This window comes from Choloepus didactylus, chromosome 8 (genome assembly GCF_015220235.1).
Source record: "Choloepus didactylus isolate mChoDid1 chromosome 8, mChoDid1.pri, whole genome shotgun sequence".
NCBI lineage: Eukaryota > Metazoa > Chordata > Mammalia > Pilosa > Megalonychidae > Choloepus > Choloepus didactylus.
In genome coordinates this window covers 104,140,066-104,157,363 of record NC_051314.1, presented here as the reverse complement: position 1 = coordinate 104,157,363, position 17,298 = coordinate 104,140,066, and the positions used below count along the sequence as shown (strand labels likewise).

Here is a 17,298-nt window from a genome sequence, read left to right as displayed (position 1 = left end):
ATTCCTGAACAATCTAAATAGACAGAGTTTAAATATACTTTGAAGTTGAAAAGTATTCTCTAAGAGAATAGGAAATGTGAACTCTAGATTGAAACCTTCATCAGACATAAATGATAGCCTATGAATGTTCTGCTGAAGAGATTAGGCCTAAGTTTTCTGAAGCTCAAGGTTGAAGCAGATGGCACTGCCATAGTTGAAACCACCATCCAGACTATGTTAAATCTTTTTAAAGCTGGAATTATTCTAAGCATAGATTTTATGTAACACTACTTTCCTCAAGTTAGTACGAAGTCTCTTTCAACAGGATTTATTAAACTGACAGTTATATTCCCAGAGAGGGGATTCCATGTCTAAACTTCAGTTTCATATGCTCTCACAATCAAATTTACTTATCTGAAAATATAAAGAAGAAACTATTTTAAAAGAAAATGTTTATGTTGAGTTTACCAGTAATAAAATTAGTAGTATAGAATCTTTATTAATACAACCAGTAAAGTTAAAGATAAAAGAAGTCTCAGTTTTCTTAAGCTTGAAATGATGAGAAGTAGAATTTATGGATACAGGAGAAAAGTAACGATAGTAATATTACAAAAATCCCACTCAAAGGTTACTTGATATTTCCTTAAGTGTATCAGCCCTTACTTTGATGATTTTATTAAAAGAACAGGCCACTGAAATTATATTTTGCATATTAAGTTTCAAAATTTAGCCATAATCCACTTCCTTCACATCTGCATCAACAGTAAGGGTAGTCATATCATTGTGCCTAGAATAGTTTTCAGCACTTCTTTGGCTGCAGTACTGGGTGCTACTCTGGGAACGAGTCTCATACATCCATCATCAAAAAGTTAGTGAGGCTATAGAATCTCTTTGTTACATAAGAGGATGCTTAAGCAAATAATGAACTCAATTTAATACATTTAAACACAGTTTAAAGAAGATTTTTTTAATCAGAGGAAGACATATTAGGCATGTAAAATTGGTCTTTCAACCACTCAGAGCATGAGTTTCCCACAACTGTAAGAAGGTGTTAGACTAAGCAATCTCAAAATTTCTTACCATTAAAATCCGACTACTTATTATACATGTGTATAACTGAATCAGTGTAGCCCTTTCCCTTATATTTGCAGTTTGTTTTGAGTCTAGCAAAGTTCAAGAGAAACTGATTTGTGTGGCATTTGCCAAAGTATACTTTATATACACACATAATTCCAAGGTTTAAAAAGTTTGGGAAGCATTACCTATATGATAGTCATATTGGCAGTTCACAATGCTTATTAGCACAAAGGCTCAGCAATTCTTTAGAAAAGAAACCTTTTTAATCCTGCATTTCCCAAACTGTCTTGACCACAACCCCCCCCCCCCAAAAAAAAAAACAAAACAAAACCAAACACACACACACACACATTGTGGAAAATACTACTCTGACATATATAAGGACCGCAACAGTCTGGAAAGTAATTATCAAAACTCACTTCCCACTGCTCCTTGCCAAATTATGTGTTAGAGCGTCCTAGGACTCAGTCCTCTACCTCCCCTTTTATGTACACTAATTCCCTACACAATCTCATCTATGCTTTAAATGCCCTCTTTATGCAAATGATTTCAAAATTTGTGTCTCCAGCCTTGTCCTCTAACTCTGAATTATGGATTCTTATATCCAGTCTCCATGTCTGATAAGATTCAGAAAAATTTACTCTGTATATCCAAACCAGAACTCCAATTTTCCTCTGGCCACCTCTTTCCTGATCCAATCTTTCCCATCTCAGTAAGTGACACCATCATTAAAAACCATTCTTGATTTCTCTTTTCCATTTGTCCACACATCTAATTCATCAACAAATCAAGTTGGCACTGTCTCAGAAATTCCTAACCTGATCTCCTAGGCCTCTGCTGCCAGCACTCTGCTTAACATCGCCATTATCTTTCCCAGACCAAAAGTATCCTAACTGGTTTTTCTTCCTTCACTTATCCTGTCCTACAGTTTGTTCACTGCAGATTAACAAGTGTGATATTATTTAAACACAGATCATGGTTACATTCCTGCTCAAAACTCTCATGGCTTCTTACCAGAATTCATTATCATTTCATGACCTACAGGGCCTCACATGGTCGGGCCTCTCTCTTACCAGTCTATCCCCTGCTCATTTTGTTCCAGTCTTAATTGCCTTTCTTGCCAGTCCTGGATTAAACCAAGCTTGAAACCACTTTTGGGAATTTTCCCCTGGGGTTTCATTTGCCTTGACATTCTCTTTGCCCAAGTTTTTTAATGGCTCCCTTCCTCACTTCTTTCAGGTCTTTTTAATTAGTATCTTATCCCAAGGGGTCTTCTGTAATTAACCTACCCAAAAGAATTTCCTTCCACCTCTCCTTACCCTTTACCTCCTTTTTTCTTTATAGCACTTATCTCCACCTGAAAAACACTAGTTTGTCTCCTCAAACTAAAACATACATTCTATAAAGGCAGAGAATTGTCTTATTCACCACTGCATCTCTAGGGTCCGAAATAGTGCCTGGCACATAGTAGGTGCTAAATATTTGAATAAATGAGTGAAAGAATGTATATACTCGTAAGCAAACTTTCTCCACTAGATTCACGTGGCTTTCCTCAGTGTCTATAAAAATTTATGTCTTTGTTCTTGTTAATCTGCTTTCCTGAATTGCTTCTACATCTTACTCCTCTTTTCTAAGGAAATGCTTTCAGTCCTCTAAGAGCCTGTAAATCCCACCTCCCATCTCTGAAGTTTCCTGCTGCACTTTCTTAACCACAACTTCTCCTCTTCCCTGGATGTTCTGTGGGACTAAGTCTTACTTTACGTTTAAGCACCTAAGTGTTCTTTAATTGTTGCATGTGTTTCTCTTCAAATGATCGTAAACCTCTTAAGGATAAAGTTAGTATCATACACTTTTTTTGCCCAGGACTTAGGGCAATGATATACAAATAGGAGGCTGTCTTGACTTTTTAACTGATCAACTGATTAATTTATTGGCTCAATTTCAAAACATGTAAATGAAACAGCAGCTTGAGTATAAGTAGGTGTGTGTGTGTGTGTGCGTGTGCGTGCGCGGTGATGTTGGTGTTGGGAGCAGGAGGGAATGTATAATAAAATCAGAAAGAGAGCATTCATACCTAAACAATATTAAAAGGGAAGCATTTCAACAAACAAGAGAGTGAAGAAGTATGTCATTAGAAGGTAAACAATCCTTACCCAATGTGACGTGAACTGGAAATTCTGCCTACATAATTACAATTCCAGATCATCATACTTAACCTTTCTTCACTGCCAATGAAAGAAATTGTTAGTGAATACGAACACTGATTCCATAAAAGGTATTATTATTAAACTGATAACATTTGTGTATGAATCACTTTCCATTAGTGTACTTGCCAAATATCCATTCTAGCTTTTTTTGAGAAAGGAGGTCACTTTGTAAGCATAAGTTTAAAATATGCAGGAACATGGGTGGAAAAATAACATTAATAATATTACTAAAAGTAGACCTAATATTTTCATATCTCTTGGTATGTATCGTGCTAGAAGCCCAAAAGGTATTGAAAACCAGCTAGTACAAGTGTGTTGGCATACATATATATAGATAACATACACACATGTATACATAACACTCTCCAAAAATAATCAGATTTTCTGAAATGCAAACAGTGTTCTTAATGAATAATTCCATTAAAGTAGACCAAATTTATTTGTAATTTACTTTGAACTTTCATCCTTAGACAAGCAAAGTTCACCAGCCTTCATATTGTGTTTTGGTGAGCAGGAATTAAAGGCTAAGGTCTAGAGGTGTTTTTTCTTTTGCTGTGGGCATGAAATAATAATGGATAGATAAATCTACCACTTGGAATTATTGGGGATCCATGCTTTTTTCCCCTAAGCTTGTTGAAATTAACAACTTTTAATAAGTAGTACATTTCTAAATGGCTTTCCGGAGTATACCAGCAAACTGAAGAGATGACAAAGAGAACAAAAAGATTTATAAAGCTCAAGTGACTATTTCAGAAACCTCAGAATTTCCAGTGTTTTTCTTTTTCAGATATAAAGGGCTGGATAGCAGCTGAAGCAACAGAAAATGGAAGGAAAAACAAAATAGTTAGAGCTACTTTATTATGAAGTGATTATAAATCCCATATCCACAAATGTTTGACACCACTGCTCTGGGCATAATATGTACCAGCATTATGTCACAGAATACATATCTTTAATTCACTTTGAAACAAAAGCCACAAATTCAGAATTGTCTCAGTCTTTTAGAGGTTAAGTTAAATATTTTGCCAAAATTCTTCTTGCTTTAATAAAGACTAATAAGGTCATACCTAATGCAACCAAACTTGAAATTCAGGAATTTGCCAAGAATTTCAATCTGATGTACTTGATTCAGAGACAGGAATTCAACACCCTGTTAAAAAAGAGGCCCCAAGTGATCCCCTCACAGACATGATCTTACATACCACGTACAGGCAAGACCCATCAAATTGGAAGATCAGCTCTATCTATCTTCCTCGCAGTGTATCAATACCACCTTGGAGCTACTTGAAGTGGTGAGCTCCTGTTTATGTAATGAATTCTTGCCTTCAGACAGTTCTAGGGGGCATGGTGAAAGAAGAGAAGTGAGCTTTGACAGTTACCTAAACCCAAAGCCAGTATGTCCATCCTCTTTATTAAGTCCATAGTGACTTCTAACACAAGTAAAAGAAGTGCTTGGTATATTTTAAATAATTAAAATCTAACAACCTTTGTCCTTATACATTTCCTTGCCTTTTCTTAAGTTATAGAGTATTCATTCTGATTGCATAAATCCAGATTATTGTTACTTATTAACAATCACAAGATGAATGTTTATAATACATTGTGAATTAGTGCTGTATACCCTTCAAAGGGAGACAGGTTTCTTCTTTATCTAATATTCATAAATTCTAAGACATTATGTCAATTTTGTTTTTAATGGACTCCTGGTTGTCCCCTGGGGTTGCTGAAAGACTTTGAGTTGTTCAAGGTAACATATGATACATGTACATAAGTTATGAAGCATAATAGTACAGCAAACACACATGAAGTCACCTCCAAATTAGATGTGTATCTCATTACATGTGACACCACCCTTCAATACAACAATCCTCAGTTCTGATTGCATTATTTCCTTAATTTAAAAAGAAATGTTTTATCCACTTACGTAACTGAAAATAATATACTGTTGAGTTTATTATTTTTTGGGCTTTATGACAAAAAGGGCAGACTGTGTCTGATCACTTCCTTTTGAAACTATTTTGCTCCAAGTTTTCACTCATTATTCTGAAATAGCTTATATTGGGAATATACCACATTGAGATTATAAAGTTATAATAATTAAGACAACATTATGTTGATGCAGGGATTGGCAAATTATCCAAAGGAATAGGATAGAGAGCCCAAAGAATGATCCATGCATATCTGGAAACTTCATTTATGATAGAGGTAGCATTAGAGATGATGTACTCTGGTTCAAGAAATTTCTGTGAGATGTACCAGCATGGGTATGCAGAGCTCTTTGTTGAAGGATGTTCATTACACCACTGATTTTAATAGCCAATATTAAGAAAAATCTGAATTTCTACCGGAAGACTTTTAAAATATTAAAATATCCCTTGTACATATTAAAGTGTAAAAACAATGGAAAACTATGCAGCTGGTTTCAAAGAAGGAAATGGTGGAAGTTGGCCCTCTCATACACTGCAGTTAGGACTGAAATTGGTACACACACTCTGCAAAGCAACTTGGCAATATCTATAACAATTTAAAATATGCAGATCTCATGATCCCGAAATTCTATGCACAAGCATACCTCTGAGATGTTGTGGGTTCAGTTCCATACCACTGCTATAAAAGTGAGTATCTCAACAAAGCAAGTCACACAAATATTTTGGTTTCCCAGTGCATATAAACATTATGTTTATACTATGCAGTAAATGCCACAGCATTATATCTTTAAAAAACAATGCACGGCTAAGATGGTGACATAGAGAGGAGTGGAAGACTGTTAGTCCCCCCCGGAACAATTCATAAATGACCAAAAAACTAGTAAATAACCTGGAATAACTGCGGGGAGACAAACGTGACTGTCCACTCATCATCCACCAACCTGAATTGGGAGGAATGCCTGAGATCGCAGCATAAAATCTGTAAGTAAAACTGCGGACCCACGCTGAGAGCCGAGAGCTGAGAGCCCCTCCCTCACGGAAGCCTCGCGGTGCTAGAGAGCAGCACTCTCTCAGCCCAGCTCCAACTGGGGTATTAATGTTAACTGCTCAATACAGACAGCTAATCCTCAACAAGCAGACAGAGGCTTTTGGTGACAGCTGACCTTGGGAGAATCAGGGGACATATCTGTCTCAGGATGGGGAGCTCAGAGGATCGGGTGCTATCTCTGGCTGACAGGTGAACCTGGGAGCTTTTTTGTCCCTTTCTTTCTCTGTGGAGAAAACTTCAGCTGCTTTCAGCCCACAGGGCTTTGTAGTAAAAACAGCCTCAGTCATTTTAAAATCAAAACACTTTGATCAGCAGAGTGAGACAAAGAACTTATTGATATGCAGATGACATCTCTGGAGGGGGCATAGCTTCCCAAAAGGAAAGGGAGGGGCCCAGCTCTACTGCCCAACTTTCCAGAACCAGACCCCAAAGCCTGGGGGAGGAGAGCCACAGGCCACACCCTCTTACTCCAGCCAGTGACAGGCTGACAGGTGCACCTGCCAGGCAGAAAAGCACAGGTATATCAATCCTCTTAAGAAAAACCATCAGGGAAACCAGATACTGAATATTTCCTCCTTTGGTGACCTGAGGCTGTTTTCATCTGGGAAAATGTGACTGGGGTGGCCTAGGAGGTCAGATGCCTAGGCAACAGAAAACTACAACCTACACTAAGAAAAATGAAGCTATGGCCCAGTCAAAGGAACAAATGTACACTTCAACTGAGATACAGGAATTTAAAAAACTAATGCTAAATCAATTCAAAAAGTTGAGAATATTTCACAAAAGAGATAGAGGCTGTAAAGAAAACACTGGGCATACATAAGGCAGAAATCGAAAGTTCAAAAAAACAACTAGTAGAATTTATGGAAATGAAAGGCACAACACAAGAGATGAAAGACACAATGGAAACATACAACAGCAGATCTCAAGAGGCAGAAGAAAACACTCAAGAACTGGAGAACAAAACACCTGAAAGCCTACACGCAAAGGAGCAGGTGGAGAAAAGAATGAAAAAATATGAGCAACATCTCTGAGAACTTTAAGATGAAACAAAGTACAAGAATGTATGTATCATTGGTGTCCCAGAAGGAAAAGGGAAGGGAAAAGGGGCAGAAGCAATAATAGAGGAAATAATTAATGAAAATTTCCCTTCTCTTATGAAAGACGTAAAATTACAGATCCAAGAAGCACAGTGTACTCCAAACAGAATAGATCTGAATAGGCCTGCGCCAAGACACTTAATAATCAGGTTATCAAATGTCAAAGACAAAGAGAGAATCCTGAAAGCAGCATGAGAAAAACAATCCATCACATACAAAGGAAGCTTAATAAGACTATGTGCGGATCTCTCAGCAGAAACCATGGAGGCAAGAAGGAAGTGGTGTGATATATTTAAGATACTAAAAGAGAAAAACTGCCAACCAAGAATCCTATATCCAGCAAAGCTGTCCTTCAAATATGAGGGAGAGCTCAAAATATTTTCTGACAGACAGACAATGAGAGACTTTGTGAACAAGACACCTGCCCTACAGGAAATACTAAAGGGAGCACTACAGAGTGATAGGAGAAGACAGGAGTGCGTGGTTTTTACGAGGGAGAACAAGCAAATGTCAACCTTGCAAGGTGTTAAAAATGGGGAGGCATTGGGGGAGGGATGCAATCAACGTAAACTCGAGACTGTAACTAACAGAATCATTGTATTATTTTTCCTTTAATGTAACAAAGGCGATATACCAAGGTAAATGCAGATAAGAGGGAGGATGGGGAGGCATGTTAGACACTTGACATTGGTGGTGGTGTCTGACTCTTTACTCTACTTTGATTTAAGGTTACTTTTCCTTTTGCTACTTCCTGTCATTTTTTTTCCTCTTTCTTTTGCCTCTCTACCTTCTTTGACTCTCCCTCCTGCCTTGTGGAAGAAATGTAGATGCCCTTATATAGATAATGGTGAAGGTGGTGAACACATAAATATGTGACCATACAGAGAACCATCGATTGTTTACTTAGGATGGAATGTATGGGGTGTGAACAAAACCATCTTAAAAAAAAAAATGGATTGATGACAAAACCTCGAGGGCAATATACTGAGTGAAATTAGCCAGACACATAAGGACAAATATTGCAGGGTCTCACTGATAAGAACTAATTATAATATGTAAACTCATAGACATGAAATATAAGGTACCAAGATATAGGACGAGGCTTAAGAATGGGGAGTGGTTGCTTAGTATGAGCAGAATGTTCAAGTAGGATGAAATTAAATGTTTGGAAATGAACAGAGGTGTCGGTAGCAAGATGTGAGAATAACTAACAGTGCCGAATGGTATGTGAATGAGGTGAAAAGGGGAAGCTCAGAGTCATATATGTCACCAGAAGGAAAGTTGGAGGTTAAAAGATGGGAATGTATAAAACTGAATCCTATGGTGGGCAATGTCCATGATTAAATGTACAAATATTAGAAAACTCTTCCATGAACCAGAACAAATGTACGACAATACAACTAGAAGTTAATAATAGAGGGGCATATAGGGAAGAAATATATACGTATTGCAAACTATATATTACAGTTAGTAGTATTTCAACATTCTTTTCATAAACAGTAACAAATGTACTATACCAACACTACGAGTCAACAATTGAGGGGGGTTGGTTAGGGATATAGGAGGATTCGAGTTTCTTTTTTTTTTTTTTCTTTTTTCATCTTTCACTTTATTTCTTGTCTGGAATAATGAAAAGTTTCTAAAAATTGAACAAAAATTAAGTGCGCTGATGGATGCACAGCTGTATGAGGGTACCAGGGGCAACTGATTGTACACTTTGGATCTTTAGATAATTGTATAGTATCTGAACAATCCCAATAAAAATTAAAAAAAAAAAAAAACAATTCACATACCTTATTTAATAATTCTTTATTGCTAAAATATGTTAACCATCATCTGAGACTTCAGCAAGTAATCTTTTTACCGGTGGAGGGTCTTGCCTCGATGTTGATGGCTGCTGAAAGTTGGAGTGGCTGTGGCAATTTTTAAAATAAGACTACATTGATGTTTGCAACATAGATTGACCTTTCATTTCACAATAGATTTCTCTGTAGCATGTGATGCTGTTTGATAGCAGTTTATCCACAGAAGAACTTTCAAAATTGGAGTCAATCTTCTCAAACCATGCTGCTGCTTTATCAACTAAATTTATTCATATTCTGAGTCTTTTGTTGTCATTTCAACAGTGTTCACAGCATCTTCACCAGTAGATTCCATCTCAAAGAACCACTTTCTTTGTCATCCTTAAGAAGTACTTCCTCATCCATTCAAGTTTCATCATGAGATTACAGAGATTCAGACTCATCTTCAGGTGCCACTTCTAATTGTTCTCTTGCCATTTTCACCACATCTGCTATTACTTCTTCCAATGAAGTCTTAAACCACTCAGAGTCATCCAGGGGTGGGGTTGGAATCAACTTCTTGCAAACTTCTGTTCATGTTGATGTTTTGACCTCCTCCCATGAATCACAAATGTTCTGAATGGCATCTAGAATGGTGAATCCCTTCCAGAAGGTTTTCAGCTGACTTTGCCCAGACCCATCAGAGCAGTAACCATGTATGCCAGCCATAGCCTTACAAAATGTATTTCTTAAATAATAAGATTTGAAAGTCAAAATGACTCTGATCCGTGTGCTGCAGAATGTTGCATTAGCAGGCATGAAAGCAACATTCACTTCTTACATCTCCATCTGAGTTCTTGGGTGACCAGGTGCATTGTCAGTGAGCATTTATATTGTGAAAGAAATCTTTTTCTGAACAGGATTCAGCAGTGGGCTTAATATATTCAGTAAGCCATATTGTAAACAGATGTGCTGTCATCCAGGCTTTGTTGTTCCATTTATAGAGCACAGGTAGAATAGATTTAGCATAATTTTTAAGGGCCCTAGGATTTTCATAGTGGTAAATGAGCATTGGCTTCAACTTCAAGTCACCAGCTGCATTAGCTCCTCATAAGAGAATCAGCCTGTCCTTTGAATCCTTGAAGCCAGGCACTGACTTCTCTCTATGTGGCATCTTCTTCCAATACAAGGCTGTTTAGTCTACATTGAATATCTATGTTTGGTGTAACCACCTTCGTCAATTATCTTAAGTAGATCTTCTGGATAACTTGCTGTGCTTCTATATCAATACTTGCTGCTTTACCCTTATACACTTATGTTATGGAACTGGCTTCTTTCCTTAAACCTCATGAAACAACCTCTGCTACTTTCAAACTACTTCTGCAGTTTGCTCACCTCTCTGAGCCTTCATAGAATTGAAGTTAGGGCCTTGTTCTGGATTAGGCTTTGGCTTAAAGGCAATGTTGTGACCAGTTTGATCTATCCAGACCACTAAAATTTTCTCCATATCAGCAATAAGGCTGTTTCACTTTCTTATCTAATTCATGTGTTCACTGTAATAACACTTTTAAATTTCCTTCAAGAACTTTTGAAGTTCTTGGAGTTGTGCATTCACAACTTGGCTAATTGTTTGGTGCAAGCGACTTACCTTTCAGCCTGTATCAGCTTTCAACATGCCTTCCTTACTAAGCTTAATCATTTCTAGCTCTTGATTTCAAGTGAGATATGGCCATTGTGGGGTTAGTTGGCCTAATTTCAATATTATTGTGTCTCAGAGGATAGGGAGGCCCAAGAAGAAAGAGATGGGGGAAGAGCTGGTTGGTGGAGCAGTCAGAACACACAACATTTATTAATTAAGTTTACTGCCTTCTATGGGCATGGTTCATGGCACTCCAAAACAATTACAGTAGTAACAGCAAAGACCAGAGATCACCATATCAGATATAATGATGACAAAGTTTGAAATATTGCAAGGATTACCAAAATGTGTCAGAGACCCAAAGGGAGCACATGTGAAAATATGGTGCCCATAGACTTGCTTGACACATGGCTGCCACAGACCTTCAATTTGTAAAGCACTCAATACCTGCAAAGTACAATAAAGCGAAGTGCAATAAAATGAGATGTGCCTGTATTGCGATCTGTTTCAGAGAAATCCTTGAACATGTTTTGAAGAAAGCACACATGAGGCTGCAAACTGGAAATTTAGAATAAATCTACATGTATATAGCTCAATAAAATAGGGATACAGTTAATTTTTTTTTTTTAATGAGATAGGGAGAACTTCTGGTAATGACAGTAGAATGAAATGATTGTGTGAACCGTCCCACAGTTAATCATAAGATCTGGGCTAAATATTTTTTAAAACTTAAATACTTGAAAGCATCCTAAGGTAAACAGAAGCCATAGGCAAATTTACTTTTGAAAAGTGCAACTGAAAGGTGTAAGAATTGAGAGTTTATGGCTTTCTGGCCTGGAGACACTCTTCACCCCCAATGATTGTGGCAACAGAAAATGGCCAGCAGAAAAGCACAACCTTAGTGACCTACCATGCCAGAGAAGAGGGTTTGGCATGAGAAGAGCAACTGCACATGTAAAGGGCAATCCTGGAAGGAAGAGAAATGCAAAAGGAGTGGAACCCAAAATCTGATATAAAGTCTGCCCAAGTCCCTAGCTTCCAGCTAAACTATTCATGTGCAAGGAGGATCTCAGGGAGGCTGATAAGAAGGCAACAGAATAAAGAATCTGCTCTTGCAATGGGAATTTGCTGATTTTTAAAAAAAAATATGGTAACATATATTATATATATGTGTATATATATATACACACACACACATTTCTCATTTTTACCTTTTCAGGCATATAATTCAGTAGAATTAACCACAGTCACAGTGTTGCAGTACCATCACCATCATTCATGAGCAAAAGTTTTTCATCACCCCAAACAGAAACTCTGTACCCATTAAGCATTGACTTTCCATTCCCCCTCATCCCCCTGTAACCTGTCATCTACTTTCTGTCTCAGTGAGTTTGCATATTCTCATTTTTTCATGTGATATCCCACAATAACTTTGTCTGGCTTATTTAACTCAGCATGTCTTCAAGGTTCATCCTTATTGTGACGTATTATAAACTTCATTCTTTTTTACAGATGAATATTTTTGTTCATTCATCTGTTGATGGACACTTCGGTTGCTTCCATCTTTTGGCCGCTGTGAATAATACTGCTACAAAAATTGATGTACAAATATGTCTTCAAGCCCTTGCTTTCAGTTCTTTTGGGTATATACCTAGAAGTGGAATTGCCAGAACATATAATAATTCTATACAAAACTTTCCAAGGAACCATCAGTTTTCCATAGTGGTGGTACCATTTTACATTCTCAACAACAACATACTAAGGTTTCTATTTCTCTACATCCTTTGCCAGTACTTGTTCCTTTTACATGTTTTAATAGCCATTTTAGTGGGTGTGAGTTTTGATTTGCCTTCCCCTAACAGCTTATGATGAGCATCTTTTAACTTGCTTATTGGCCATTTGTTTATCTTCTTTGGAGAAATGTTTAAGTGTTTTGCCCCCCCCCCCCTTTTTTTTTTTTTTTTTTTTTTTACTGGGCTGTTTGTCTCTATGTTGTTGATTTCCAGAGAGTCTTCATATTTTCTGGGCATTAAACCCTTATCAGTTACATGGTTTTCAAATATTTTCCCCCCATTCTCTCTTTCTTGATAATGTCCTTTGTTTTCCATGATTTTTAACTATATACATTCCCTAACCATGTGTAGCTTGGGCAGCTTAAATCCTTGCTACCTGCAGGTATCAGGTATTCTCCCCACAAGCTTCCCCCACCAAAAAAGAAAGGCAAATCCAAACCATAATTTTCTATTAAAGTACACTTCTACAATCCACTGATATTCAATGACTGAAACCTTGGAAGATGAAAATTCTGACATATCCTAAGAGTTAATAAAAAAATGACTTAGACATACAATGTCCATGTAAAAAGATTAACCATACTGAGACAGTTATTTTACTTTTCAATTCTGCAATTTTTTTTTATAATTTCCATTTATTTAGCACACAGAGACATCAAAACAGGTTTAAATATCTTCAAAGATATCTTCAAAGAGGAGCTGGAAATTGGATGAGAATCCCTATATGTAAGAGGGCACAGAAGGGTGAACCCCAAGATCTTATTCTCTACCCAAATCTTTGGCCTAGCACCCAAGAGGACAAGGCTAATAATAAAAGACAATAGAAGCCATAAAAACAAGGATATCAGGTGCTGCGCACTGTAGGAAGACGGATTTACAGTTTTAGACCCAGAATGTTAACTACTACTACAACAACAAATCTTCAGAAGACAATCTAGAATCCAGAATTATCTACAGCAAACTATGAAAAGTGCCAATTTTCAATTAAAAATAACCAGACTGGAAGAAACAAAAATGTGACTTACATATACAATAAAAGTACATTAATAAAAACTGAGCTTGCATAGGTTTAGAAAACATTTAGCACACAAAGACATCAAAACAGGTTTAAATATCTTCAAAGAATTATAGGAAACATACAAATAATTTAATGAAAATATGGTATCAACAATTGCTCTGATAAGGAGTCTCAACTGATAAGGAGAAATGGAAATTATAAAAAAAATTGCAGAATTGAAAAGTAAAATAACTGTCTCAGTATGGTTAATCTTTTTACATGGACATTGTATGTCTAAGTCATTCATTTTTTTATTAACTCTTAGGATATGTCAGAATTTTCATCTTCCAAGGTTTCAGTCATTGAATATCAGTGGATTGTAGAAGTGTACTTTAATAGAAAATTATGGTTTGGATTTGCCTTTCTTTTTTGGTGGGGGAAGCTTGTGGGGAGAATATTTCAACTTTTACATAAATATGACAGATACATATTGTGAAATGGAATTTATTTGGCTTTCCTTTGGGTTACCCCATTGTTCTGCAACCTGTAGGCAATGTGTTGCCATCATTTGGTTATTTTTACAGTGTGCAATTTTTTTTCTTTTTTACAGCCGGAAGAGTTAGAAACTCTTAATATATTCAACAATCCTTACCACCCAGAAAGTTATTATATATAACCTAAATGACTTCTATTACTAAACCTCTTGTTTTGTTCACCGTATTTTTTTTTTTTTTTTTTTTGTAAATTGCCAGCCTTAAAATATCTCTATCTCTGCAGGAGGATCAACTCAAATAATTTTCAACAATACCATATATTTCTTAAAATACACTTTCCCCAAGAACTTTTGTCTAATTTCAGGAAATCATTGATCTCCTCACTTACTTGTTCTACTAAACTCGATGCATGATGTAATCATGCTGTTTTGTTGTGCCATGTATTTTTCTGTGCTATGTATTTTTCTGTGCACCTGTGACATTTATATTTGTCAGTGTATGGTCTGTAAATTCCTTATGAACTAGCATTTTTATACTGTATTTTCTAACATCATTCTGAAAAAATATATGGTACTTCTCCAGTAACTGAATACCAACATCAATTGTAAAATTATGATTATCATCTCATCTTGGGTGATAGGTCAGAAAAATTGATATCATTATCACTCAGGATAATGTTCTATTTGATTTCCTAAATCATCTATTTGAAAATGTCTTTCTAGGGGGCTTCAGTGACAAGGATTTTTACTCCTCAACTAAGTGCCTTTTTTTTTTTTTCCTCTCTCTCTCTTTAAAACTATTTTTTTTAAAAATCAACAGCTTGATCAAGCCATCCGCCAGAGAAGCCTGTCCAGTTTGGAACTGTTCCTCTCCTGTGCCCAGAAACAGTTAAGTGCTTTAATAGCTACGGAACCAGTTGATATTGAATAAAGAGAACATGACAAGGTAGCCCACACTGGCAATGGATAAATCATTAGACCTTGAATATATATGCTGTGAATTATAAAGATGCTTTTGTTTTCTTTCCAAAACTTGGGGAATGGACTTCCAGTTCAAGGATAAACCAATTCAATATTTAGAACTACCAAGTGATCTAATTTATTTTCTTTGGTTTCCTTTACATGTACTATTACTTTAGTAGTAATAGTAGCAGAAAGTATGGTAAGACCCCAAAGCCATTGAAAATTGCCACATTATCGAAAGTTAATTAAGTAAACTTTAAAGCCTCTGGCAGCCTGTTTTACTGAATTTAGCAAAAATAGTAAATATCTTTACTTGTTGCTTCATGGTGACTCTTGATAAAATGCTAGAATGTAACCATACATTTATTTGATTTTGAGGAAAGAAGTCACATGGCTTTTAAATCACGCATCCATGAAACTTGGATATAAAACACTGATATGATAGAGCATTATTCTGATGTTACCAAACCTTTGTTTGCAGTTAGATCTATGTGTCTTCATTGGTCTGCTGAAGAGAGATAAAATTTAAAAATACTAAAGTTTATTGTATTAATTCAACTTTGATCTGATGTACCACTTAAATTACAGCAGGGGTGTTGGTGATATATACTTATTTTGTGTTTCTGCTTGTCAAAGTCACTATGAATCAGTAAAGCAATTTTTCTTATGAGTCAAACCTTGAACTTAATCTCCAGAAAGATAACTGATCCATTTATAGGAATTTAGATTCAAATGTGAGCAACATCAAATCTTTTCCCAGTACTTCAGAACATATTTAATTTCTGAGCAGTGTGCTTCAATACAAAATCATGAGTATATTTAACATCAGAACTAATATGTTGCCATTAAAAAGTATGCAAACATTTTGTTTTATTTTCTGAAATGCTTCAACTTTCATGGGCTTTGTACTTTTCTGGGATTTCTCAGTGTAATAAAAAGAATTTCAAAAATGATTTTTTAAATTCTTGCTTGAACCTCTATGTTCATGTATGACTGTCCTTGTATTTGTACCCTCTAAATATTTACAATAATATTTACCAAGTATCTTTAAATATTAATACTCAGTTTTCCTTTACAAATTTAAATAATAAAGCAAGCAGGTCACTGACTTGAAATGTAACATGGTAGAAGGAGAGAACTTTTAATAATACAATGATATGGTCATTATTTAAAATCTCTTGACTGTCATTAAATTTAAATGATAGGATACTTTCACAGGTTACTGAGATAAGATTTAAATAAAAATGAAGCAGAGGAGGTCACTAAAGGTAAGACTGAGAAGGATGAAGAGATAGTGGAAATGTCAAGAGAATGTAATACTTTGTACTTCTTCATCCCCTACCACCACAGAGTGTTTTTCTCCCCTTCCATTTAGGGTTCCACCTTTGCTGTTGACATAGGCTAATTGTTGTTTAAAGTAATTTGTGATAAATTGATACCTACCAGTCTATGATTACTCATAAAACAACCACCATGTACAAAAATATACTCCTTTGGATTGCTACAATGTTTTTTCTACAGAACTATCTTTAAGATAATTGATAGGTATCATCTGGTCATACAATTCTGATTATTTGAGCACATCAATCACTCCATACTGAATTAGCTAATAATCTATTTCAACGATGTTGAAGTTATAGATTTCCACATTTTGTTTTTGCTCTGGTCATCAAAATGATATATAGACCATCTCTGGTAGAATTCACTTGAGAAAATTAAATGACCAAATGCTGTGCTTCCACAAAGGTAAGAGTTTTCCCCTGAATTGTGAACCCCAGGTCTCGGATATAAGTAGTCCAATATTTTGTATCCAAAACTTTCTTCACTTCAAGTATGATTTAACTCTTTTTACATAGCATTTCCTACCTTTAGGCTTAGATGAATAAGGCACTGCCTTGAAAGGCTAAAAGTAGGAGAGCAGTAAGGTTTTTTGAATGATAAAGCCACTATCAAACTGTGACTCCTTGGTAGTAGTATACTGGAAGTAGTAAAGTCAGTAGTAAAGTACTTTAGTAGTTAGTAGTAAAGTACTTTTCCCCCCAAAAAATGAGGACCTGCTTCAAGCCAAATATTTTTTACATATTATTTCAATAACCCTGGGAAGTTACAATAACCCCATGGAGATGTTATTATCTACGTTTATTAATTGAGAAAATTAGGTTTCACTTGCCTTGATAACATGGTGGAGTTGGGGTTTGTTTTAGTTTGCTAATGCTGCCGGAATGCAAAACACCAGAAATGGGTTGGCTTTTATAAAAGGGGGTTTATTTGGGTACACAGTTACAGTCTTAAG

The 17,298-nt window shown here is 36.0% G+C and overlaps 1 protein-coding gene across 8 annotated transcripts in view; it reads left to right on the top strand.

The window, feature by feature from the left end:
- CCDC91 (coiled-coil domain containing 91) overlaps positions 1 to 17,298 on the top strand; it is a 516,404-nt gene that overhangs the window by 478,319 nt on the left and 20,787 nt on the right. For 6 of the 8 annotated variants that reach the window (XM_037844945.1, XM_037844940.1, XM_037844941.1 and 3 more), the window contains one exon: positions 14,863 to 14,930. In XM_037844945.1, coding sequence (XP_037700873.1) covers positions 14,863 to 14,930 — 68 coding nt within the window. Of the gene's footprint in view, positions 1 to 14,862; positions 15,959 to 17,298 lie in introns of those variants that run through there. The other 2 variants (XM_037844948.1, XM_037844946.1) reach the window with 1 other exon arrangement.